At 39.3% G+C, this 25,596-nt stretch overlaps 1 protein-coding gene across 1 annotated transcript in view; it reads left to right on the top strand.

The window, feature by feature from the left end:
• The first annotated feature begins 6,337 nt into the window (after window positions 1–6,337).
• The window catches only part of LOC137952981 (DExH-box ATP-dependent RNA helicase DExH1), a 71,821-nt gene continuing 52,562 nt past the window's right edge, over window positions 6,338–25,596 (top strand). Inside the window, exons 1-5 of the mRNA XM_068800136.1 lie at window positions 6,338–6,555; window positions 6,858–7,003; window positions 16,191–16,290; window positions 16,417–16,629; window positions 16,833–16,928. Of these exons, the coding sequence (XP_068656237.1) occupies window positions 6,412–6,555; window positions 6,858–7,003; window positions 16,191–16,290; window positions 16,417–16,629; window positions 16,833–16,928 (699 nt within the window). The 5' untranslated portion in view covers window positions 6,338–6,411. The remainder of the gene's footprint in view (window positions 6,556–6,857; window positions 7,004–16,190; window positions 16,291–16,416; window positions 16,630–16,832; window positions 16,929–25,596) is intronic.

Below are 25,596 nucleotides of genomic sequence, written 5' to 3'. Positions count from 1 at the left end.
ATGAAGATTGATTTCTTGGATTTCATGGTCTCTTTTGACCACAACTTTCAAATGTCTTTCCATCTTTGCTTTCTCAACATGCCCATTGGATTTATCTCCTTTCCTTTTCCTTTTCCTTTTCCTTTGGAGATACATATAGTAATGATTTTTTTCATAAAATTAACTGCACATAAATATGAAACACTCAAATTGTAAATGCTCCTCTTAGGGATTTTATATAAAAAATATATTTTTTCTTTGACTATTTTTTAATAAAAATTTCTAACCGATTTCTTGCATTTAAATCCTCTCGATTTTTATGGATTATTTTTTATACAACTGTTAAGTTGGGTCCAAGTTATTTTGGGATAGGGCCTTGGACCCAATTTACCATGGTATCAGAGCAGGTACTCATATGTGGGTCTACACCTAAAAACTATGTGTAGACCCATAAAAGATGGTTTACACGTAAGGGGGAGTGTTAAGGAATAATCTCACATGGATTAATGAGTATGTTAAATTCAGTCCAAGGCCCTATCAGACCCAACTTAACATGGTATCAGCAGGTTCTCGTACGTGGGCCTACACTTAAAAAACTAACTACTTGTAGAGCCACAAAAAAAGCCTACACTTAAACTATCAACTTGTAGAGCCACAAAAGAGGGCCTACACCTAAACTGCCTACTCCCAAATTATCCACTTGTAGAGCCATAAAAGAAGGTCTACATGTGAGGGGGAGTGTTAAAGAATAGTCTAACATGAATTAACGAGTACAAAGATCTTGAGTTTATTAGTTGAGAAAGAGGTTCCCTAAGTTTGCTAGTCATTTTGGGATAGGCCTTGGACCCAACTTTACAACAACAATAAGAAACTTATTTTTCTATCGCCTATTTAACTATTTATGAGATACGACGAATTGAGGTAAAGATTTTTTTTTTCTTTAAAAGAGGCACAAATACTATAAATTTTTGGTTAAACAAAAATTTTTGTTTGCATTTTTTTACTTGTCTATTAATTCAAACCTTTAAAATGAAAAAAAATAAAATTGGTATGCTTTTAACTGAATCCACTTCCCAAAAGAACCTCTATATTAGTATCATAATCTAAAATATTTATATGATAAACAAGTTGTAAGTTCACCAAATGCATTTTTTTAAAGAAATCCTACTCCCCTCTTCAGCAAATGATCCTGCTCTCTTGTCCAAGATTTCCTTCCTGCAAATGAAACTCACAGCAAGTACTAGTTAAAACATTAAAACACAACTGAAACAAGAAATAGAAATGGGATAAAAAAGAAGCGAAAGCAGAAGCTGCAGAACAAAAAAAAAAAACATTGCCACCCTGAAAATCTTACCGCCGTATGAAGCGTAGTTTGCTGAAGAGCAGCACCTGGAAGCAGACGCCGGATTGGAGTTTGGGATCTCCAAAACTGGACACTTGGCCTTCCCATCGACAATTTTAATAGTAAGTTGAAGAGTAGGAATTCGGCAAGGGAAAAAGAGTTAGTTGGGTTCAGTCACCTACGTCTCCGGCTTCACTTCACTTTCTTCCTACTTCTCCGGCTTCACTTCACTTTCTTCCTACTTCTCCATGATCGAAGATTACAGTGGAATCCAAGACTTGTCTCTTGGGTTTGAAGTCTTCAACTTGCCCGTTGATGAATCTTCAAGAAAGTGGAACGTAGTGCTTGTTTGGTCAGTTGGGTGGGTAATTTGTAAACTGGAATTGCCTCCTCAAGTTACCTGAATCAAATGTGGAATGGCGTGGAAGAGAACGGACGAGTTTTTTCATTAGTTGAGGCAATGGACGATTGCTGTTCCATACTTGATACTTTAGTTAATATACAACAACGTTTTAGCATTAATCCTCAAGACAAATAGGCCTTCATCAATTCTAATACTCACTCCTTTCTCTTTCATGTGTAGGGTAAGTGGCTGCAAAATTCGACTTGCCCGATAACCCGACTTAAACTTAACCCATTTTTTAACCTAAACTCAATCAAATTATAAATGCGTTACGATTAGGGTTATCTACTAAATCCTACTAATGATCAGATTAAGTTAGGATTTGACTTAGAACCCTAGTAAGAATCAGACTAACTTTTGGTTTGATTTGATATATTTGAATTTGAACCAATAAAATATAGATATTTTAAAATTTCTATATCATTCCTTTCATTTTTGTGTATCTTAAATTTTGAGACATTGAAAAGGGTTGAACCGAACCCAAGGTTTTTGAGTTTAGGTCTACATTCTTTACCTATGTAATGAATGGGTTGGGTTAAGGTTGACTTGTTTCATGACAAGGATCGATTGGCCCCCTGAACCCAACCTACTCTCCATATGGGTGAAGGGGGAGGTGGCCTTTTCTGACCTTCTTGATAAGACGATGAAACCATCCCCTCTAAAGGTAAAATACTTATTTGACATTATTTTTGTATTGTAATTATTTTGCATGAGCGAAAGCATCGGTGAAAATTAATCCAATTTCTTCTGCATAATTTTGTGTAATATTTATTGAGTGCCAAGATTATCTCGCTCGTCTTGCAATAAGTTGGATTTCAAATTTAAAGATCACAAGCCTGCAAGAAGCATTGCCACATCATGCTAACATTTGATTGTGGATTGTCTCAACTATGGAGTCATGTGCATATGCTACTCAAGAAATTGGGAGCTATATTTTAAAATTTTCTGTCTTATTCTACCAATTTATTTGGTATGCTTTGTTTTCATATATTTTTTTATGATTAATGAAATAGAATTCTAGGAGGTTAAGAAAAGTCTTCGTTGTTCTAAGAAGTAGGAGAATTGGGATAGGAGTAGAGTTTCCTTTGCATAGGTTTCTTTTCTTAGTCGGTTAAGAGTAGATAAGATTAGCAAGAATTGCTAGATAAGAGTCTTAAGTCTTTCTAGGATTATAATTGTGAAGCCAGGTGAAGAATAAACCTAATGATAGGGTGAATAAGTTCGTTATCAATGCTGCCACATTCGATTTCTTTTTGTTTTAAACTTAATCTTATATGTTCAATGTGTAAAATCATTTTCACAATCAAAGGAATATACAAAGGCAATCAAACTACAAAAAACACCATAAATTTTTTTATAATGGTTCATACTCTTATCTTGGATAGTTAATCCACTCCCAAAGTGTTTTGCTCATTGTAGTTCAACTATGTTTATGTTGTCAAGCTTTGTGGCCAATTGCAATGCTGCTATATAAGAACTTATGTCACTCATCTGACAATATGAGCCAACTCACATAAGTTCATTACCATATAAATTTTCATCAACAAACTAGGTTACCAACCTAGATAGCTAAAACAGATCTTCAACAGCTAACTAAGCAATCCTACTTAGACCAAACATGTGGATTTGCACTAGGCCTAGAACCAACAATGAGATTTTCTACACATCTGGACTTACTGCTCAACAATGGCAACAAAGTTTCAAGAATACAATAGCAAAGTAAACCCAAATTGAAAGGTTTACTTGCTTACAATTTTAACGCAATACCAATAGCCTTTCAATTAATGAATTAAACAACTCAAGCGTAACGAATTAATGAATCTAAAGTACCTAATTTATATGATAGCAACTCAAATAGTTCTTAATGACTTGATTCTAGAATTTAGATGTCAAGTGAAAATCAGGATTGGCTTTGAAATAGGGGACAACATATAAATGTAGCTCAATATAAATAATGATATTAAAGTATAAACCCGTAAATAACAATTAGAGCTTAACACTTAATTTCAAAGTACAAAAATTCAAGTTCTGTGTACTCTATCAAGTTCAATAAGAATACAACAAAATATAAGCACATCGAGACTTGGATTTATAATGTCACCCCCAAATATTCAATTCTATTTGAAATCCCCTTTTTAAGATGCCTCAATAAAGTAATATGCAAAAATGTATAGATGATTTCAGAATACATGTGCAAAGATTTTAGTGTAAGAGAAGTTAAGCAAATAAAATTTCAAAGTATGAGCTTGAAAATACTTAGTTCTATGACAATTGTCTTTCCAGAAGTTCAAATGCAATCTCCAAATTAGATCTCAAAGTTTGAGATCGCTTAAGAGCAGTTGTGTTTTCTTAGAAGTTGAAGGCTATAAATCTTTTAATGAAATTGACTGAAGAAGATGACTTCTCATTCTTCAAAATTTTAATTATTGAGCCTAGAAAATGGGATGTTTGTCTTTTTCAAATATTGACAAAATCTTCATAAAAATCATGACAAAATACTTAATATTTCTGTAATGTGCTACAAACCATATAGATAAGTCACATATACATTTTGAAGATTGATCTTGGCCAAACCAAAGCCTCCAAGCTCATTCCTCAACTTTTATGGAACACATCATTCAAACAATTGTGGTTCTATCATACGAACTCCATTGGATACCTCTTCTCTTCTCTTATAGAAGTTTTGACTTCTTTGACTTGGTTATCCAGTCATTTGAGTGGATAGTTTCAAATAATTTTCTCTCTCCCCTATTGGTAAGATGTGGCAGTCTATTAGTCTGTCTTCATAAACAACTTAATTATATTTTGTCTTCAACAACAACTTATTATATTTTGGTCATATGACTGAATGACTACTTACATTACCTTTTATCTCGTGTCAAAATCATCTCGATGAAGATCTTGAGACGAATAATAATATTATTTAATGTTTGAATTAAATAAAAAAGGGTACCTTCAAAATACAAACCTTTTGTTTTTTATGTCTCTCATCTGTTCCCTTTATTTCCGCTGAGTTTCCTTCTTGTTGACTTCCTTGGCCAACTTTTTTCTCCATGTTCAAGCCTAAATTTGTTCTCAATGCTACTCCAAGATCCAACTTGGAGGGTAGTCCATAACCTTCCTCCGTTTTTACACTTCTCTCTCTCCCTCTTTCCCTTTCCTCCTCCCACTGCGTGCCCACCATCAATTTTGTAGAATTGATTGTATCAATTGGTTCAACCCGATTGAAATGGAGTTGGAGCATTCTTTGATTCTTATACTTATTGAATTTTGCTAAGACCTAAGTGAACTAGTTGAGTGGGCTAATTCAACCTTAAACCGATTTGATTTAAAAATATGATTATATTGGTGAAAGACGAGAAAAATTATTTTAGGTATTGGAGGGAGCGTCCGAACTGTAAACTTGAGATAGGAAGCGCATACCTAACCAATCTTAACGAAAAAATATTTATATAATAAACGTTTGTTGGAATAATCAATAAATAATTTAATAACTATTATTGATGAAGAATTAAATCATATTTATGAGTTCATAATCAATGCAAAATAAACTAAGAGTAATAATTATTAATTTCATTTCTACTTAAAATTAAATAATTTTAGTGTTATTTTTATATAATAAAAAAATATTAACCAATATTTACTTTTCAATGATTATAAATTATTTAATAGTTAATAATAAAAAATAGCTAGCTATTAATTTTTATAAGACTCTTGTTTATGAACTGACAACTATTTATTGATAATTAATATGCATTGTTCAGACATTAAAAATATTAGTTGTCAATAAATTATTCAAAATTAGTAGTGAGCAAATAATAATTAGAAACTACATATTCATAGATATTATATATTATTTAATAATTAAAATTTTATTATTATTAGTGACTTGTTAATAAAATAAAATACCCATAAATTATGGCTAAAACCTGTTCATTTCATGAATGTTCAAATTAAAGCCTATGTACATTTATTTATTTTTGTTGGTTTTGATGAGTAAAAGTTTACATTAACCTTAATAATTTAAGTTTGAAGTTTGTTTTTAAGATTGGATTTATGTTAGACTATTCTAACACTCTTTATGCAGGGCTCCTAAGCATGAACAATTATGGATAGACAACCACGAGCGATGATATACTCTTATGCCATGTTAACACTAGGTCTCTTACATATCGATAATTCCAAAAAAAATTAATCGAAGTTAACATCTTTCTAGGTTATAAACGTAAAATTAATTTTATCTTCACGACTCTTACTGACAATTTATTTTTATAGATTCCTGTATATAACCCAAATTGATACATATTAACACAGTATTTTTATTGTCTGTATTTAATAGAGAGTAAAATATTTCTTAAAATTTAAATTAATGATTTTAATTTTTTTTATAATATTAATTTTTAAGAATATTGTTAAGGTAATAATTTATATATGAGAAATACCATATATTATCATATTACCGTTGTTTATATCCGAGTCACCGACTTGCTCACGGCTCACTGGTCTTAAAAAACATGGTAACGCGACTCATCTGGAAGCGCGCACTTCTCCCTCCCCGCCGCTGTAGATGTTGAAGACCTCCTCCTCCCATATATTTTGGTCTAAATGCCATTTTTCTGCAACTGCTAGGGCTCTTCCGTTCGTCTCTTCACGTTCAGTTACAGCTTCTAGAAGGTTGGGGAGCGCCATGTCATCTGCTCGACCACGCGGAAGGGGTGGTGGTGGACGAAGAGAAGGTGGTGGAAGAGGAGGTGGAGGAAGAGGCGGCGGCGAGCAGCGTTGGTGGGACCCTGTCTGGAGAGCTGAGCGTCTGGCTAAGATTAAGAAAGAGGTATTTTTATGCCTATCTTAAGTGTTTGTTATGAATTTTGGTTTTATCTCCGCCTTTTTCAGTTCATGTACTTCGATGATTTTTTTTTTTTTTTTTTTTAAAGTTAAACCAAGCACGGAATAAAGAAACAATGTGTAACAAACTTTGGCTCAATGGATGTTAAATATTCGTCTGCAAGTAAGACGAAGTCAACATTGCAATGTAAACATGAAAAAACGTCTCGACCACATGGAATGGCGGATTTCTCTACTTTACATTGCTAGCATATATTACTTCATATCTCTTATCTATTTATTTATCAGGTAGAAGTGCTCAATGAGGATGAGTGGAGACTTATGATGCAGCAAATGAAAGGAGGAAACCAGCAAGAGTTGATTGTTAAGAAGAACTATGGCAGGGAAGGGCAACAAACTCTGGCCAATATGGCTCAACAACTAGGACTTTACTTGTAAGTCTGACTGTCTGATTCTATTATTTTATTTATTTATTTATTTATTTTGATTGAGTTGTATTTATGTATGTTACTCAGCCTCTTACGTATAAGCTATTCTCGTATTGTACATAATTGATCATTTAGGTCGAGTCTTAGTATAATGTATTTAATATCCATTTGACAAACCACTTCAAGAGTTTGGTACGAGTAGACCACTCTGAGTGAGGTTGCTCTTGTTATGGAAAAAACTCAAAAAGTCAGCTCAAAATGTGTGAATCTGGTATCTTGAATGGCTGAAATTTTTTCCAAGTTGTTGAAGGATTCAGTTTTAAATTAACTTGCCCTATGTTCAATTTAGCGGCAGCAAGTCATTCACTGAATAGTTGGTTAGTTCAGTTTTTTTTCTTTGCAAACACATAAGGAAGTAATTTTATTCCAAAATTTTGAGACCTCTTATTTTTTATCAGGATTAGGTATTCTCAAAAAGTAAAAAAAGATGTTGAGACTTGAAAGTGTTCATGTTGAGACTCATAACCCACTTCTCTATGCCTTGTCCTTCTATGGAAAGCTGGATTGTTAGTAATAAATTTTTTTCGCTCGATTGTCACAGAAGATTTCTATAGACTTCTAGATAATAAATCTGAATTCTGCCATGAAAGCCTTAATCCACATTAATTTACATGGTGTGTATGCTAAAGCTCTAATCTCTGCCTCTACACTTGATTTGACACCATATTTTGTTTCTTGATCTTTCAAATTGCAAGGCTTTTGCCTACAAATATGCAATAGCTATTTGTGTATCTTCTATCTAAGTTGGATCTTGCATAATCTACATTAGAGTATCCGATCACATCTACATTCTGTTGTGGTATATATTTCAAACTGTTTCTTAGAGCACCTTTAAGATACTACAAGATTCTCACCAATGTATCATAATGAACTCGCTTAGGATCTTCTAACCTCTCCTACAACGTAATTTATGTTTGGGTGAACTACAGTTACATACAACAGTTTGCCAACGAACCTTTTATTCATTGTTTTATCCTTCTTGGTGGGTCTATATCATGCAACTCAAGCCTTAAATCTATAGGAGTCTGTGGTTGGCTCCTAACAATCCCGTCTGTTGCAATAAGTCAGTAATATACTTCCTTTGGCAAAATCACCACGCTTTTTTTGTGAACCACTTCTATACTCAAAAAATACATCAACTTATGTAAGTCTTTGGTCTAAAGATTTTGTTTAAGATAAGCTTTTAGTATCTTTACTTCCTACCTTGTCACTTCTAGAGATGACGATGTTGAGTGGATGCACTATTAAGATCACAACTTCAAATTTTCTTCTATGCACAACTAAAGAGTGATCTTTTGTTAAAATCAGATCTCTTAACCATCTTGAATTTCTCAAATCATGTTCTAGGGGTTTGCTTTAAACCATAAATCGTTTTTTTTTTTTTCAACATGCACACCTTATGTTCCTTCCCCTAAGAAACAAACCTGGGTAAGATGAATCACTATATATTTTGGTGTCTAACTAATGCAAAGTCTATCCTTGACCTTATACATCTCAATTTTGTATGATACTTAATGGTAAACACCCAGATTCAACAATGCTTGGATGGGGGACCTCTCTATTTAGTCTTTCTAGGAGAGGATGGCTGTGGCTGGCCCGAGCGGGTGAAATTTCCCATCCAAGCTCAAGATGCTGATGCCGTTGCTGCGATCCTGGGCTTCTGCGAGAAAGTCCACTTCCTCAACCGAGAGGGCCTCCGTCCTTTCTCAGATTGCCACTCTTGACTCTAAGGAGGAATCTAGAAGCCTCTCTTCCTCGGAAGTTATCCTGAGATATGCCCTCTAGAGGCAAATGTAGTCCTTCGCTCATAGTGAACTCATGCACTGGAAGCAACGTGCAAGATTTAAGTGGCTCACTGATGGGGATGCCAATACTAAATTCTTCCATGCAGTTGCCTTTGCACGGAGAAGAGCCAACCGCATCAACATGCTCAACGTCAATAGTGAGAATGCCTCAAATCGATCCTTTATTTCAGACTCACCGATGAACTTTTTTGCAGATTTATATTCTGATTGCCAGCCAATCCGACCCTTTCTTCGAAAGGGTTCATTTCCAGGCTATTCCTTCAGCTGCAGCTAGTCTCATCTAGTTCCCTTTCTCCAGTAAGGAAATTAAAAAAGCAGCTCTGGGTATTCTTTTGGATTGTGCTTCGGGCCCGGATGGTTTCAACGGGGAATTCTATTGCCGATGCTGGCCCTTCATCGGAGACGATATTGCTTGCATGGTCCACTCGTTCTATCATCATGGCATTAGATTTAGGAGCATTAGAGTTTCGTTTATTGCCCTCATCCCTAAAAAAGAAGGGGCGGAATGTTACGGTCCTGGATCTGACACATTGATTCGTAGGGAGGAAGAAGAGAAAGAAGAAAATCAAGCCGAAGGTAAGCTTGAAAACCCTAGGTTCTTTGAGGAGAACGCATTCCCCTGAGCTTGTTGAGGAGAACTCAAAACCCTTGTTTAGCTAAATCAATACTTGCCCTTTTTCTCATTACTCTTACCCCTTAAATAGGGTTCACCCTTACAAGGTTCAAGATAAAATATTACAAAAATGCCCCTGTGGCCTATTAATTCTTTAACTAAAATAAAATAAAGTAAATCAAATAAAAACAATTAATTAGACTCTAAATAACTTAATAATGTTATTGCGTGCATAACATTACACCCCTCCTTGGAGAAAGAGCTTGTCCTCAAGCTCGAAGTTAGGGTCTGCTTGTCGACGTCTCCACCTGCTCCCAAGTAGCATCTGTGATATCTGTGTCAGCCCTTTGGGCGACAAAACTGGAGCATTCCACTTGAGAAGCAAATTTTTTTTTTTTCTTTTTCGACACCGCCAGCATCACTTGCAGTAGCACACCCCAATACGGATAAGCAACCAAACAACAAGTTGAACCATCACCTGCTCTTAACTGGCAACTTCTGCTTCGACATTAACATCCCTTGTGTGATCTGCCCCAACGGTTGCCTCATTGGCAAAATGCAGCATGTCCCCGGTAACCGCAGTAACCGGATTGAGCTGATTCTTAATTACGGCTGGCTGCCCAAGTTCATCCAGTGGTCCTTCACTTGTCTGTGTATACATTGCTGCTATGGCTCCACAAAAATTCCAACACAAGGCAGAGATCAGGTTTTTCTTCTTGACCCTTTAAGAACAGATTGAGTGAGCACTGGTAAGGTTTCCCAATTGGCAGTAACCAGCAAAGAGAGCATTCAATGCGGGTAGAACTTACTGGTCCCTGATGATGTTCTCACAAATATCAACATACTTCTGCGGTTGAAGTCTTTTCTCCAGCCGCAGACCAATATGGTTTAGGCCTGTGTCGGTAGCAGCAACGTTGCTGTAATTCTGCTGAGAGGACTCACGAAGAGCAAGTAGTGCTCTCCGGTGAATTTCTGTAGCAGCAGCAGGAAAGTTGGCATTCATTGCCGCAGCAAGTTGAAGCCTTCCCTTTTGCAGCACTGTTGTCTGCACTACCCTGTTTTCAGCACTGTTTTCTGCACTACCACAGCAGCATTGTGTCCTTGGCTGTCATCTTTCGACAGTGAGGTTAAAGATGCATGTGCACAAGCAGCAGCAACTCGGGGTCCCACAGCAGATGCCAAAAATGCTACCAAAACCATGACTGGATTCCCTGAGCTTTCAAACGGGATTTTGTTTCCATGATCAAGGACTTTTGAACAAGTCCCTTGAACATCACGGTTACCATTTGACAATGGATTTTTGGAATCACTTGAGGCATTAGATGAAACAGGAAATTCAATGTTTTCCAATAGACCATCTTCCATGGGCAGACGAATGAAGTGCAGAATGCATTGTGCTTTTGTTTTTGTGCCAACAAGATCTGCAATTTCATTCCAGTTGTCATTATAATTCGCCAATGCTTCAAGAAGCAATAGCGTTTCCTGATCAGTCCAGCTGTCCCCCTCAAGCTCACTGTAAGCCCTCATGCTATCCACCCTAATGAAATCTATGCTTGCATGACCAGCTACAAACTTCCCATCTTGAAAGCACTCAGAGCAAAGTGTTATATCCACCTCCTTACGTGAGTGATAAAAGGAATGTAGCAATGCTTTTGAACAAAAATAGCAATGGGTCTCAGACAATCTCTCTCGAATCCTTCCATCTAAGTCATAAGCTCCAACATCCACACTCACCGAGGGCACAAAATACACATCTTCCAACCGATATCTGCTTTTTGGCTTGTCAAAATGGATCAAATTATCAATGGATTTCAATGCAACAGAAGAAACTTGAAGGTCCCCATTTGCCTCTTCTTGGATAACTGGACCCACAGCCTTGGATTGAGGTTGTAAAGGTGCAGCCATGTAGTTGATAATTCCCCAGTGGTCCAAAGAGCGAACAATTCTGTTGATGTCATGGACTTCAAAGCCCCTCACAAGGGCTTGACAGCCAGCAGGCGAGATTCTCATACCAGGGTTCTCTAAGTACTTTGAGACAATCCTATTGCGTATCTCCATGTATCGCTCTGGGGTGTGATGTTTATGAGCATGAATTAGGAAATTAAACATACCTGTCCATCTGGATAAGTTCAAACGTTCGGTCTGTCTGTGCGCTACCACTGAGCTATGGACCCATGTATGATTTAGAATTGCAATTGCAGCAAGTCGCTCTCTAGGAGCTGCTCTCAGCATTTTTTTGTTTTCTAGTTCTTTTGCATCCCGGGAAATTGATGGCCATGGATCAGTCGCAAAATCAATATGCCCACGCAAAACTGCAGCACTTATATGCTGTCCAGTCTCTGCCCAGAATATAATTTTTGTCTCATCAACAGTAATAACAATCATCCCCCACAACCCTTTCTCTACCATTCCCAGAAACATCAAACTCAGCATAGTATTCCAGTACTCACCTTTCTTTCTGACATTCCATCAAGCAGCTGCACGACCTCTTCCATTTTCATTTTCTCCTCTAAATTAGCTCCAACCAATCTATCTACTTGAGCCCCTGCCCTCAGCCCTTTCTGCACTGCAATAGCAGCAGCAAGTAGACAATTCGTCAGACTGTTCAATCTAACAGTCTCACCATTATTTCTCACGTTGGCTATCCTCACATTTCCAGAATTCACATCGGGTTGAAGAATTGCCACGAACAGTGGCCCAGCAGCATACATGACACCCAAAAAATTTGGCACAACGTTTTGAAATTGACAATGAACAGACGCACTGGTGCTGTTCTCATCAACAGAAAAATAAATCACCCATAGAATTTTTTCTACCATTCCCGGAATCCCCAAAAAAATTCCATCTTGTATTTCAGACAGAAAAACCAGAATTTCGTCAAAATTGGAGTGATCTCTCTGTTGCTCTGCTTCACGGAACAATCCCAACGCCATTGGGGAGGTATTTTGTAAAACATCGAGTGATTTGAGAAAAGAGAAGATGAAACTTTGAGAAATTTGTCTCAGAAGCTTACCCCAAATTTTGTTGAAGTCAGGTTCCTGTTGTGCTGCCAAGACCAAGAGTGAGATTGATAGTGAGAAGTGTCGTCCTGAAGCCAAAGCCCACCGGATTTTTGTCTGACGGAGCGGACGGAGCCTCCTCTTTTTCCGGTGGCGAATAACAGCCCTTTGGGGTTTCACTGCTTGGAGATTTTTTGAGACAAAGGTCTCTCGGATTTTTTTCGTCTCCTGTTCTGGGAGATGTTTTGCTTCCCATGAGAGGGGGGTTGTTGATGCCTAACCCAAATCAGGACTTTCTGACGAGGGTTGTGCTGAATACCCCTTTGATTTCGGAATTTCTGAGTCCCCGCCATCTGATTTCCATGCTTGGGATATTGAATTTTTCTAGACCGTCGCTGGACTTCCCTGCTCGAAGATGTTGAAATTTTCTGTCTTGTGGCCTTTCTTTTCGTCCGAGACAGAGTTTGCTCTAGCGAGTTTAGGTCGTATGACCTCCTTTTCTGCGGCAGCAAGATGCCTCTCCTTTGCAGAAATTTTAATGAAAGATTCACACCATACTGCTTCCATTGCTAAACACCTTGCACGTATGTCTTCCAATATCTTGCGCATGGCAAACCATTTTTCTCAGGATGAAGAATCGTTCTTCCTGCTCTGATACTAGTTGTTACGGTCCCAGATTTGACACAACGATTCGTAGAGAGGAAGAAGAGAAAGACGAAAATCAAGCCGAAGGGAAGTTTGAAAACCCTAGGTTCTTTGAGGAGAACGCACACCCCTGAGCTCGTTGAGGAGAACTCAAAACCCTTGTTTAGCTAAATCAATACTTGCCCTTTTTCTCATTACTCTTACCCCTTAAATAGGGTTCAACCAGACAAGGTTCTAGATAAAATATTACAAAAATACCCATGTGGCCTATTAATTCTTTAACTGAAATAAAATAAAATAAAGTAAAACAATTAATTAGACTCTAAATAACTTAATAATGTTATTGTGTGCATAACATAGAACTTCCATCTGACTTCCGACCGATCAGTCTCACTACTAGTGCCTACAAGGTGTTTGCGCGCCTCAGGGCAGTTCTCCCTATTGCCATTCATCATGGCCAGAGTGTTTTTATCAAGGGAAGAAATATATTAGATTCGGCCATGGCATATCACAAGCTCATCCACCATTTTAAGGCTTTAAAACTTCCCAGATTCATCCTAAAGCTTGATTTCGGGAAAGCATTTGACAAAGTTAATTGGAAGGTTCTGGACACTCTCCTGGGGAAGATGAGATTCGGGGAAAAATGGCGCTTCTGGATTCAAAGTTGCATCTCCTCTGCAATCCATTCCATTCTTCTCAATGGAACGCCTGCGGGTATTTTAAGGGATCTAGGGGAATCAGGCAGGGAGACCCCCTTTCCCCTCTGCTCTTCAATGTGGTAGCGGAATATCTATCCTCTTTGATCTATTCTGCCAAGAACTTGGATTGGCTCCTCCCCACGATGGACTGTGCAGCCTTTGATGTACCGATCTTTCAGTTTGCAGATGATACCATTTGTTTTGGGGTTGGTACTTTGGATCAGATCCGAAAACTGCGTGCTATTTTGGGACTATTTGAATTGGCTTCTGGTTAGAACATTAATTGGAAGAAAACCACCCTCCTAGGCTATCATATCGACTAACCTGTGCTTCAGGGTATGACTGACTATTTGGGGTTCTTAGTGGGAATTTTGCCAGTTACATATCTTGGTCTCCTACTCTTTGACTCTCGGCCTTTGGCAACGCTTTAGTCCCCCCTATTGAGGAATTTTGTAACTTACAAGGATCAAACTTGTGCGAAAATTGGTGACTTATTGCAGAAATGTCCTTTCTGCCTAGACCTCCTATTATGACAACTTGGTCTCGACCTCCAGTAGGGCACTTTAAATTAAACTTTGACGGAAGTGCGTTTAGATGCTCGGGGCCTGCGGGTTTAGGAGGGTTGATTCATGATGAAAATGGGAACCTTCTTTTATCATATGCGTATCCGATTGGTATATCAGATGGAGGGTGTTTTATGTTTTCTTGGGTCTATAAGGAAGAGGGCATTTTTGTCCTTTTTTAATTTATCACTTCATTAATCAATAAAACAGGGTTGGGGGCTTACTTCCTCCTCTTCTCTTCTCTTCTATTTTTAACATGTTTTATTCTTTTACAGCCTGTAGTTCCAGTGCAGAGGAGTAAATTGTTTTGATTGCTGTTGTTATAGATGGGTAAATCTCTATATAATATAGGCCACTGTACTCTCTGACCACCTCCAATCACCCATGTTGTCTGAAGATCCTGAAAGACATAATGGATAGAAAAACAAAGTCACTATTGGTATGATATTTTTAAATAGTTGACTAACTGATAATGGACTCTAGGGAAAATTTGAGACAAGGGAGAACATTTTTTTTGAAATAGAGATAAATTAGAAGTTATGTGGGAGGAACTTGTTCCATTAACTTGGGTCTATGAGCCATTTACCAAAGAAATAGATCTATTTGTCTAACATGCTTCAAATTGATAAAGTAACTCAGAGGCATTTGAATTGATTATCCATGAACGAGACAAGGAATAAGACAGGCCGCTCATACTTGCAGACATTAAGGTTGCTCTGGGGGAAACAAACATACTCCTTATTCTTTGAAGAGTCTCATATTCATCATTTATTGTGACGTGTTTACCCTTAAGTGCCTTAAATGTGGAAGCTGAAGCATGTATTTTATACTTGGAATTTATTAATGCTTGGTTAACCTTGGCTAGTTCAAGCTTCCCATGCAAACTGCCAGCACTTGTCAACTAAATGGTTAGAACACCCATAGTGTGTGTATGCTCTGTTCTATTCATTGTAATGACCATGACTTTGACCTTTTCTATGAAAATAAACGCCTCTACCTCTACTACATTGCTATTACCTTGCTCATTGGAGGTAACTACAATTTGACTAACAAAGACTTTCACTTTATCAATTATTACTTAAGTAGGACAAACAGAGGTAAAAAACAGTAAAATTGCGGAATTTCTCAAATCTACAGCAAATTAGCGAGATTAGAAAGAGGTCCTCAACAAAAATTACAGATAGGTCTCTTATTTGAATAAGGCTAGTAAAACAGCCGAGAAATGGAAAAACAACAATGCATGGGAGGGCCTGCTGCATGACAGGTAAGAATGTGGGAAGGATAGGAAAGGATTTAAAACTTCAACTTGATATCAGAGCAGCGGTTTGGGGTCTCAAATTTATCATTCATGACTCGAATTCAGGAGTATGATTGCATCGACAATGGTATAGAGGAGAGAGTATATGGAGGATGAGAGGAAGAGAGAGGTTGAGAAAGAAAGAGCAGAACACGAGAAAGAGAAAGAAAGGATTCATGAGCTTAATTTTTATTGGTTGACCCCTGATGCATATATTAAGTCCCTGTTTACATAATGACTAAACTACCCCTTCATTTAATAATACATAAGGGCGTTTCACTACTTAAACAAGGGTTACAGGAAATACAGAATAAACTGAGTTTCCATTTCTTATTGTCTAGCATATATGTTGTAGTTATATAATTTTTTGAATTGACCAAGCAAGAAATTCCTTTTCTGTGGATGATTCTGCTATTCCTTTTCTATGGATGATTCTGCCAACTGACTTTTCTTTAACCGTGAGCTCTATCCTGCTAATGAGTTAATGTCATTTGTGTACTTGTGGAAGGGAAGCCATGCATATAACAAAGGAAAGACACTTGTTGTCAGTAAAGTGCCGTTGCCAAATTACCGAGCAGATCTTGATGAATGGCATGGATCAACCCACAAAGAGGTGTAGTTCTAGTCAACAAAAATATGTATTATGCCTTAATAAAACAAAATTAGGCATTATTCCCTTATAAACAGAACAAGGAAGTTATCTTTTCCACCCTGTTCTGAATTTTATAAACCTTTTCAGATTCAGATGTCCAAAGAGACTGAGAGAAGAGTTGAAGATCTTTTAGCAAGCTCAAAACAAGCATTGCCCATTGACAATTCTTCCGGTGCATCTAGTCAGTCAGGCAAATATTCTAGCTCATCAAGAATAAGTAAAGGGGCTTTACTATTGGATGGGGATGTTGCAAAGGAGGACCACAATGCGGAACTTAAGAATTTGCAGGAAAGGATGAAGGCATGTATCATACACTTTTATTGGATGGGCAAAAGAATTACCTGGTATCACATTTTGCAGAAAGGGAAAGAAATACCTGGTATCATGCTTCATCGAAAGGGAAAAAAAACTTCTATTAGGGTCTGCAAAAAGCATAAAGAAAGGAAGAAATACCATACGAAGTCATTGAGGAGAATTTTTCTAAATTTGTACTTTGATTGCAGGCAAGTGCTGGTGCAAAGTTGATGCAGTCATTCAGGGATAAGCTACCCGCCTACAAAGTCAGAGCTGAGTTTTTGAGAGCTGTGGCAGAAAATCAGGTGCATTTGTTGTTGGAATTAGTAGTATTTATGAGTATTTTCCTCGGTACTTCCAATCGTTATGAAAATAGCATATAGCTCTTTCTTAATAGTTTCATTATTTTACAAAAAGAATTTATCATTTAAGTTTTTAATAATTTCTACTTTGTATTATTTGAAAAGATTATGGTATTTTTTATTTCCTTCCTTTTCCCATGTAAAATATACCTTTTTTAGGAATAGTGTATTGTGATTTGGGGTGGGCAAAGAAAAAAAAAGAATTTTTTTTTTCTTTGAATTGGAATTATGGAACTAGTGGCAACTTGGTTCAGTAAGCAGATAAATGGTACAATACATTGTTTTAAAAGTAGTAATTGAGAAATGGCCCCACACGGAAGGCAGAGAGCACTGCGCCCACGAGGGACACACCGCTTCCCTCCCCCCGCAAACCCCCCTCCCCTTTCTGGCCCAACTCTTCGGGTGGGACACAACTCAGATCGCGGAGACAATCAATCACGTCCTGAGAAGCAGCGGCAGCCCCAACAACACTAACATCAGAGAAACGAAGCGAAAGAAGAAGAAGGTCAAATTCCGCAAAAAGATAGCGACCCTGGTTGGCAAACCATCATTAGCCGAACCTCAAGATGAAGAGTAAGGTTAGAAGAAACCTTTGAATTTGTTTTTGAAATGGAAACACAATCGTTTCCTTCCGGCGAACGTGAGAGAAGAATGGGGATGTCATTCTCATCCTCTCCCGATCCGGCCCGAAGAAATCCTTCATCTCTCTTCCAATCAGAGCCGCGGAAGCTTTCCTGGCCATCTTTGCAAGATCCATACTTGTAAGATGGGCAAAAGCTTCGGAGGGTCCCTTTTCACGGGCGACTTGGAATTTCAACTCCATACCCAATATCATGGAGGCCAGCTCAAATGCGCCATCACTCAGTGTCGCGGATTGTTAACAATGAGTATGGTTTTCTTACCCCAAAGCCCTAATTCTGGACTTGGTTGGAAAAATTTCTGCCTAACTTTGCTACGGGTCCTAAAAAATCCAACAACCTCTCATCCTCCCGCTACCCCCATCCAGAAAATTACTAACCCTTCCCAGCCGCCCATACTTCCACCCCCTCTACAGAGTCCGAAACCAAACGCCACTCTTCCAACCCTGCCCCCTCCTCAAATCTTACAACATGAAAAACACTATACTCTTACCCTCTTGGCCCAAGCTATGACCGAAGGAGTGCGCCGACTATCCTTGGCTGCAGTCATCTCTGTCCATCCAACCAATAACTCTGGCCAACAAATAAGGCATTGGATCCATGGAAGAGCACCAACGATCGAAGTCCAAGCCACTACTCAGGTTCAGGACAAACAATGGTTTATAGTCTTCAACTCGGCAAAAGACCGTAAAAAAATGCATAAACTGAAGAACGAAGTGGGATCTCCAATCCTGAACATGGAAGATTGGACCTCTGGCCTCACAACCCTCCTTTTAGGCCACTGGGTGGTTGTTCGAGGCATTCTCGTCGAGCTACGAAGCAGACACACTTTGGAATCCCTAGCGCGCATCTTCGGGGAATTCATTTGGGTAGAAGATCAGCCGACGTTCCTACACTGGGAGAAATTCCTCCTTCGGCCAAAATCTCCGGTAAGTGGCACTCACTATGTATCTCCGGCGTGACCACTACCTGGGTCATCCTGGAGTTCAAAGACTTGGTAATCCTTCCCGCCATGGTTTTAGACTCGAAAGGTCTCCCGCCGAGTCCAACTCAGTCTGGGTTGACTCAAAAAAATCCAGAGTCAGTTTTGAACCTGCCTGGCCTTGAGTCAAACCGGAACCAGGCAAACATGGAACCACCAAAGGATCCTACAGAGATAGCTGTCCCGAAACCAAATTCAAAATTCAAAAATAAAAAAATAAATTCGGAATCACCCCCTTTCATCTAACCTGAACCAAACCAGCCTGCCAAATCAAACATCCTTCCGCCACCCTCGGTCAGACCGCCCTCCACCACATTGCCACCCTCGGTCAAACCGCCCTCCACCATACCGCCACCTGTCAGTCGGGCTAACAGTGCCCAGTTCCAGAAAAATCTCCCCTTTGCATATTCCCCGAACACCATCCCCCTTGAATCTCGTGCCCTTTCAACTTCGATATCCCCACTTATCACATCGAAACCTCTCATGCCGCCTTTGGTCAAATCTCCCTACCTCACCCTGTCACTTGCCAATGGGGCAGATATCGCCCAAATTCCGAGAAATCTTCTTCCTGCACCGTCCTCAAAACTCCTCCCCAAACCCCCTCGCCCCCCCCGAATCTTGCGCCATCAGATCACCAATCCCTCCTCTTCGAGCCCCACCCCTAAAACTTGTCCCATCCATACCCTCTCAGCCCCCTACTCTAGCAGCCCCTTTACCTACTCAGATATCCACCTCAAGCGCCACCCTCTCCACCTCTTCGACTCCTCCGCCACTTGCCTTGATTCCGTGGAATATCTTCCCCCCAATCAATGGCCCTCCCCTCCCCCCTTCCTAATGCGACTTTACCCCACTCAAGTACTGCGCCTCTTACGCATTCCCCAAAAACACAAATGTCCCCAGCCCCACTACCATCTAGTTAGAAAAAACTTAGAAATACCCACCCATTTTCTACGATCTAAACTTACCTGATCCTTTTGACTCTTGTCCTATCGATGGACAGGAGATTGTTCCAATTGTCCCAAACCTGACTCTGTCTACATGTCATCTCACACACACACTCAAAAATTTCTTCGCCACCCCTACCACATCGAGCCACAACTCCCCAAATAGTTTTCTCAGTACCGCCATTTGGCAATCCCCCATCCTTCTGTCACCCATCCAGAATAATGATTCCCCAACTGACGACAGTTCAGACTCAGGATTCTTCTATGATGTAGAAGATTGGTGGGTCTCAAACCCCAAGGACTGTCCTAATCTCATTGAATGGCACAATCACTTCACCCTACCAAATAAACAACTGCCAGTTTGTTTAAATACCCTCTCCCCCCACATTCTTTGTCCAACCGCTCTGGCGACTATTAAGCCTAAGTCTGATAATCCAATGGAGGCCTCAAGTTCCGCCAACAAATCTCCCATCTCTCCTTTTGCTCACACATACTCTAGAAGAACTCCGAAAAAAAAGCCTCCCATCACCCCCTTTGCTTCCAGAAGGAAGAAAAAGAGCAAGGCCAGAGAAAATAGCCCATCAAAACCAAGCACTCCTAAAGCCCTCCACCGAATCTCCTCCCTCCAAGACTTGATTATCTGGCAAATTTCTCTCAGATCTCCCAGACTGAGGCTTAAGACTACTTCATCCAGTTCCTCAAAGATCAAGAGCATGAGTACCCTTCGTAGGAATTCGAGGAAATGAGTACCCCTGCCCCATGATTGTTCTCTCATGGAACTTCAGAGGAATCGGCTCACGCTCTAAACACGTGATTATCAAGCTGGCCCTTTTTGAATGTAAGCCAAATATTGTAATATTGGTTGAAACTAAGTTACAATCTTTTGATAATTCTGTCGCTCGTGATCTTTGGTATGACTCGGACCTGAATGGGTGAAGGTTGACGCGATTGGGCATTTTGGTGGCATCCTTGTCATCTAGAACCCAAATTCAGTTGAAGCCACTCTCACTCAGCCAGGCCAATTCTCTATCGGTATCTTTTTTGGGACAAATCCTTGGGGACATTCTGAGCCCTAGTTGCCATCTATGGGCCAACTCGTCACAATGACCGTGCCTCTTTTTGGGAAGAAATTTTCCTCATCCAACTCTGGGACCTGCCCTAGCTCCTTGCTGGTGATTTCAATGCCATTCTTCGATGTTCTAAAAAATGCCCTCCAGCCATTAGAACCTCTTCCATAATGAAGGCCTTTTCGGATCTCATTTGTAGCCTTGAACTCTCTAAAGTCCCACTCTTTGGAAAAAAATTCATTTGGTCAAGCGGCCAAAACCCCCCTGTCCTCTCCAAACTTGATAGATTCTTTGCAAATAATGAGTGACTCCATCTTTTCCCCAACACATCGGGCCAAGTCCTCAATAAAATTGGCTCCCATCATTGGCCGATTCAAATCAATACACCCCCCTCCCCCAGCTTGGGGTTGATCTCCGTTTTGATTTGAAAACTTCTAGATCCTTGATGAATCCTTCAATTCCGATCTTGCTGTATGGTGGCGAGAACTCTCTCATCACCCTAACCCGGGTTGGTCGCTCCCTCTCAAGCTCAAAGACTTGAAGGCGAAGATCCACACACGGTCTCTCAACCACTGCGCTGCTGTTGCCTCTCGGAAAGATTTGATCTGCCGCCGCTTATCCGTGTTTGATCTCCTTGAAGAGCGAAGGTCCCTTTCTTCTCCTGATTTACTTCTCAAAAATAAATTGAATCTTGTGTTTTCAAATATTCTTCGAAATGATACTATGCACTAGAAACAACAAGCTAGATTCCGTTGGCTGGCCGAGGGGGATGGAAATACAAAAATTTTCCATGCTATTGCCTCGGCCAGAAGGAGGGCTAACCGTATCACATTTCTCTGTCATGGAGACTAGGTGATCACAGATAGCCCCTCCATATCTAACATTCTTGTCAAGTTCTTTTTAGATCTTTATTCCGAGGAATGTTTCAACCGTCCTACACTATACCGGCTTGTATATAAGCGTATCTCCTCTTCTGATGCGGATGAACTTGAACGCCCTTTCAGTCCTGAAGAAATTGATCTGGCTTGTCTTGGCCTTCCTAAGGACAAAACCCCTGGTCCAGATGGTTTCAACACTGAGTTCCATCACAAATTCTAGGGAGTAGTAAAAAGTGATGTGTATGCATTTGTTCAAAATTTGCACGAAGTCGGTATCACTCGCAAAGTTGTTGGTGCGTCTTTCATTGCTTTGATTCCAAAAAAGGCCAACTCAGCCCTTCCCCAAGATTTTAGACCTATCCGCCTCACCACTAGTTTTTACAAAATCATAGGTTGAATTCTTGCCAACCGCCTCGTATCCTTCCTTCCGAAAATCATCAACCCTTGTCAGAGCGCTTTTATTCGTGGTCGAAATATTCTTGACTCAACAATGGCAGCCCATGAACTCCTAGACTTCTTAAAAAAATAAAAGCTGCCCAAATTCGTCCTGAAACCTGACTTTGAAAAAAGCCTTCGACCGTGTCAACTGGAAACAAATTGACCAACTTTTTGACAAAATGGGTTTTGGGATCCGCTGGAAATTTTGGATGAGAAGTTGTCTCTCGAATGTGTCATACTCTGTCATTGTTAATGGAAAACCTTGTGGTTTTTTTAACGCAACTAGAGGTATTCGGCAAACAGACCCTTTATCTCCTTTCCCCTTCACTCTCATTGCAGAATACCTGGTATCTATGGTCCGTCTTGCAAAAAATTCTGGTTGGCTGAGCCCCATCTTTGATGAACCCAGTCAAGATATTGCCCTTCTTCAGTATGCTGATGACACCATTCTCTTTGGTGAAGGAACAATGAACGGAATATCTCATATTAAAGCCTTGCTTAACTTATTTGAACTCTCATATGGACAAAAGGTAAGTTGGGCAAAATTCTTCATCACTGGCTTCAATATTGCTCCTAATGTGTTGAACTCTATGGCTTGTTATCTGGGATGCAAAATTGCTACACCTCCCTGTAATTATCTGGGCCTCCCCCTATCATCTGCTCTGCCTTCCAAAAGCTCTTGGCATCCTATTATTGAGCGTCTGGAGGGTCTTCTGGCTTCCTGGAGAGGAAGATTTCTTTCCAAAGCAGGTAAGCTTGTTCTTATTAAGTCTTGCCTGCACGGTATCCCATCTTATTTCCTCTCATTATATCAATGTCCTGCTTCTGTCCGGAAAAGAATTGAACTACTCAAAAGGAGATTTCTGTGGGGAGGACCGAACGGTGAAAGGAAGTATGGTCTTGTGAAATGGGCTGAGGTATGCAAACCTAAACTCGTTGGAGGTCTTGGGATCCATGATACTGCTACCACTAATTCGACCCTGCTACTTAAATGGATTTGAAAATTTAATCTGTATCTCCATATGATTTGGAGGACTTTAGTTGTTGCTAAAGCAAATATATTATCTGGTTGGAGATGTAATAGGCTGTCCCTCGTGTGGATAAAAATTGTAATATTGTTACCTGATTTCAAAAAGGTTGTCAAATGCTACACTTGTAAGGGAAATCTGACAAAATTTTGGTAAGACTGGTGGACGGGACCCCGCAGTATCAACATCAACCATAGTTTGATCTTAAACTTGGCCAGAAATATGGAAGCCACTATCTTAGACTAGTGGATCGATTCTAGTGGATGGAACTTAAATCTCCGGAGAGTGCTTTTGGACTCTGAGGCTTTGATGACATCCAACCTCATCGCTTGTCTATCCTCGGTAAGCCCCCGAAATGTGCCCGATACTCTTATGTGGACACCTTGCACCCAAGGTACTTTTTCCGCTTCCTCTGCTTATAATTTTTTGAGGATCCCCAACCCCCCTCAAACCAATCATCATGCAACCATTACATGGACCTTGTTTGCCCCTCCTTTTGCAAAATGTTTTATCTGGAGTGCACGTCGAAATAAAATCCTCACGTCCGATTCTTTATTCCGATAAGGAACACCTGTCCAAAACCCCTTGTGTCCCTTCTGCCAAACTTCTCCAGAAACAGCCACCCATGTCCTCTTACATTGTAATTTTGCCCACATTGTCTGGACTAGCCTCCTCAACAAAATCGGTTTCCAGTACTGCCGCTCTCAAAATCTTACATCTACAATCTTCTCAGTTACCAATGCTAGCCTCCCAAAACTCGGGAAATTACTTATCTCATGCTATGTTGGTTATATCATTTGGGCGTTATGGAAAGAAAGAAACAACCGAAAATTCAATTTAAAATCTATCCCTAGCGATATATTGATAGAAAAAATTGTTGGCCAAGTTTTTACGTGGATCCTTATGTGTAAGGAATTCCGAAATCTTAATGGCTCCAACCTTCGTGGGAATTGGCGGTTGATAGCTGGCATGTCTTATCCTTCTCGTCCCCTAATTATGGAAATTTTGTCCCCCCCTTCGATGGGCTACTACAAATTGAATTTTGACGGAATCGCCTTTGGATGCCCAGACCCTACGGGTTTTGGTGGAGTTATCCATGACGGTAATGGTATTCTTCTTTTCTCTTTTGCTGGGCCAATTGGAATCTCAGATTCAACCACTGCTGAGCTCTTCGGATTACTTAATGGGTTGCAGATCTTCAAGGGCCTCTCTGCATTGAAGGTGATTCTAAAATTGTTATCAATTGGTGTGCGAAGTCAGCTCCTCCACGATGGCGACACTGGGATATGTTCTTTGATATTTTTAATTTAATTTCTCTTGTAAATTGTCATTGGAAGCATATTCCTAGGTCAGCTAATCATCTAGTTGGCACTTAGGTTAAATTAGGTGTTTCACTCCAACACCTTGTTGTGGAGGAATGCCCTATTTAGCTAGGTATTGTACTCTTTACTCTTTTAATAGCTTATACATCTTCATTAAAAAAAAAGTAGTAATTGAGAAGATAATTGATTTAGTGAAGAGATGAAGAGAGGAACAATGCAGTTGCAGAAAAATAAGAGAGAGATTAAGTCAAGATGTCGACCTCTCTCCCTTCTTTCATTATTAACTGAATAACATATTATGAGGTCACGATATTACCTCTAACACCAACTTTCACTTTAGTGGCATAACTTTTGAGAAGAAAATGCTCCTATTTACGTCAACATGCTTGACATCTCTCACTGATTATACAAAATTAAAGGAAAGCCCTTGTGGAGGAAAGTTACATATCTTAACACTCTGCTTCAAGTTGGAACATATATATTAAAGAACCTTAACTTGTTAAAAATACATCAAATTATTTCTTATTGAAGACTTCTAGTATAGAGGTCATTGAGATGGTTGTTGAAATGGACTTTTTTTTTTTTTTTGATATAGATGTATTTATATATAAACAAAAAAAAAATTACAAAGGAAGAGGGAGCAACTCCCTTACAACAAGAGATTGCAGGGACGCTCCCTGCTTGGCTAGCACATTTGCAGCCAAATTTGCAGATCTCGGAATGTGAGACCAAATACAAGTGTGAAGTGAAGTAAAATCTAAAATTTCCCGAAAGATATCCCAATGGTGCCACAGAGGAGGGGAAACATGTTCACACCATCCAATGACCACCTTTGAGTTGTGATCATTGAATTGGTCGTTTAAACGGACATACGGAGTTGTGATCTTGCACTCACTGCTTCTCTAATTGACAATCTACTTCAATGTGCTTGGCCTTTTTGTTGGATATTGGATTATTTTCAATTAAATAGCTGCATGCGGTCTTTGAGTTGGTCGTTGAAACGGACTTATAGAGTTGTGCTCTTGCACTCACTGCCTCTCTAATTGACAATCTACTTCATTGTGCTTGGTCTTTTTGTTGGATATTGGATTATTTTCAATTAAATAGCTGCATGATTGTCATAACCCATTACCATAGGCTTCTCAACTAAGAAATAAAGTTTCATTACTAAGAATTTAACCTACATTGGTTCATATGTTGTTAGCACCAGATCTAACCATATTACTTTCCATTTAACAATGTTACCACCTACAAAGGTGTAATAATACTCCATGATCACCTATCAACCTTTGTTCCAACATAATCAGCATCTAG

This window comes from Aristolochia californica, unplaced genomic scaffold, assembly GCF_029961685.1.
Source record: "Aristolochia californica isolate CCGP_79_NKW_82.1479 unplaced genomic scaffold, dmAriCali1.0.hap1 SCAF_16, whole genome shotgun sequence".
NCBI lineage: Eukaryota > Viridiplantae > Streptophyta > Magnoliopsida > Piperales > Aristolochiaceae > Aristolochia > Aristolochia californica.
Note: the sequence above shows the minus strand (reverse complement) of the source record. Positions and strands in the feature narration are given on the sequence as shown.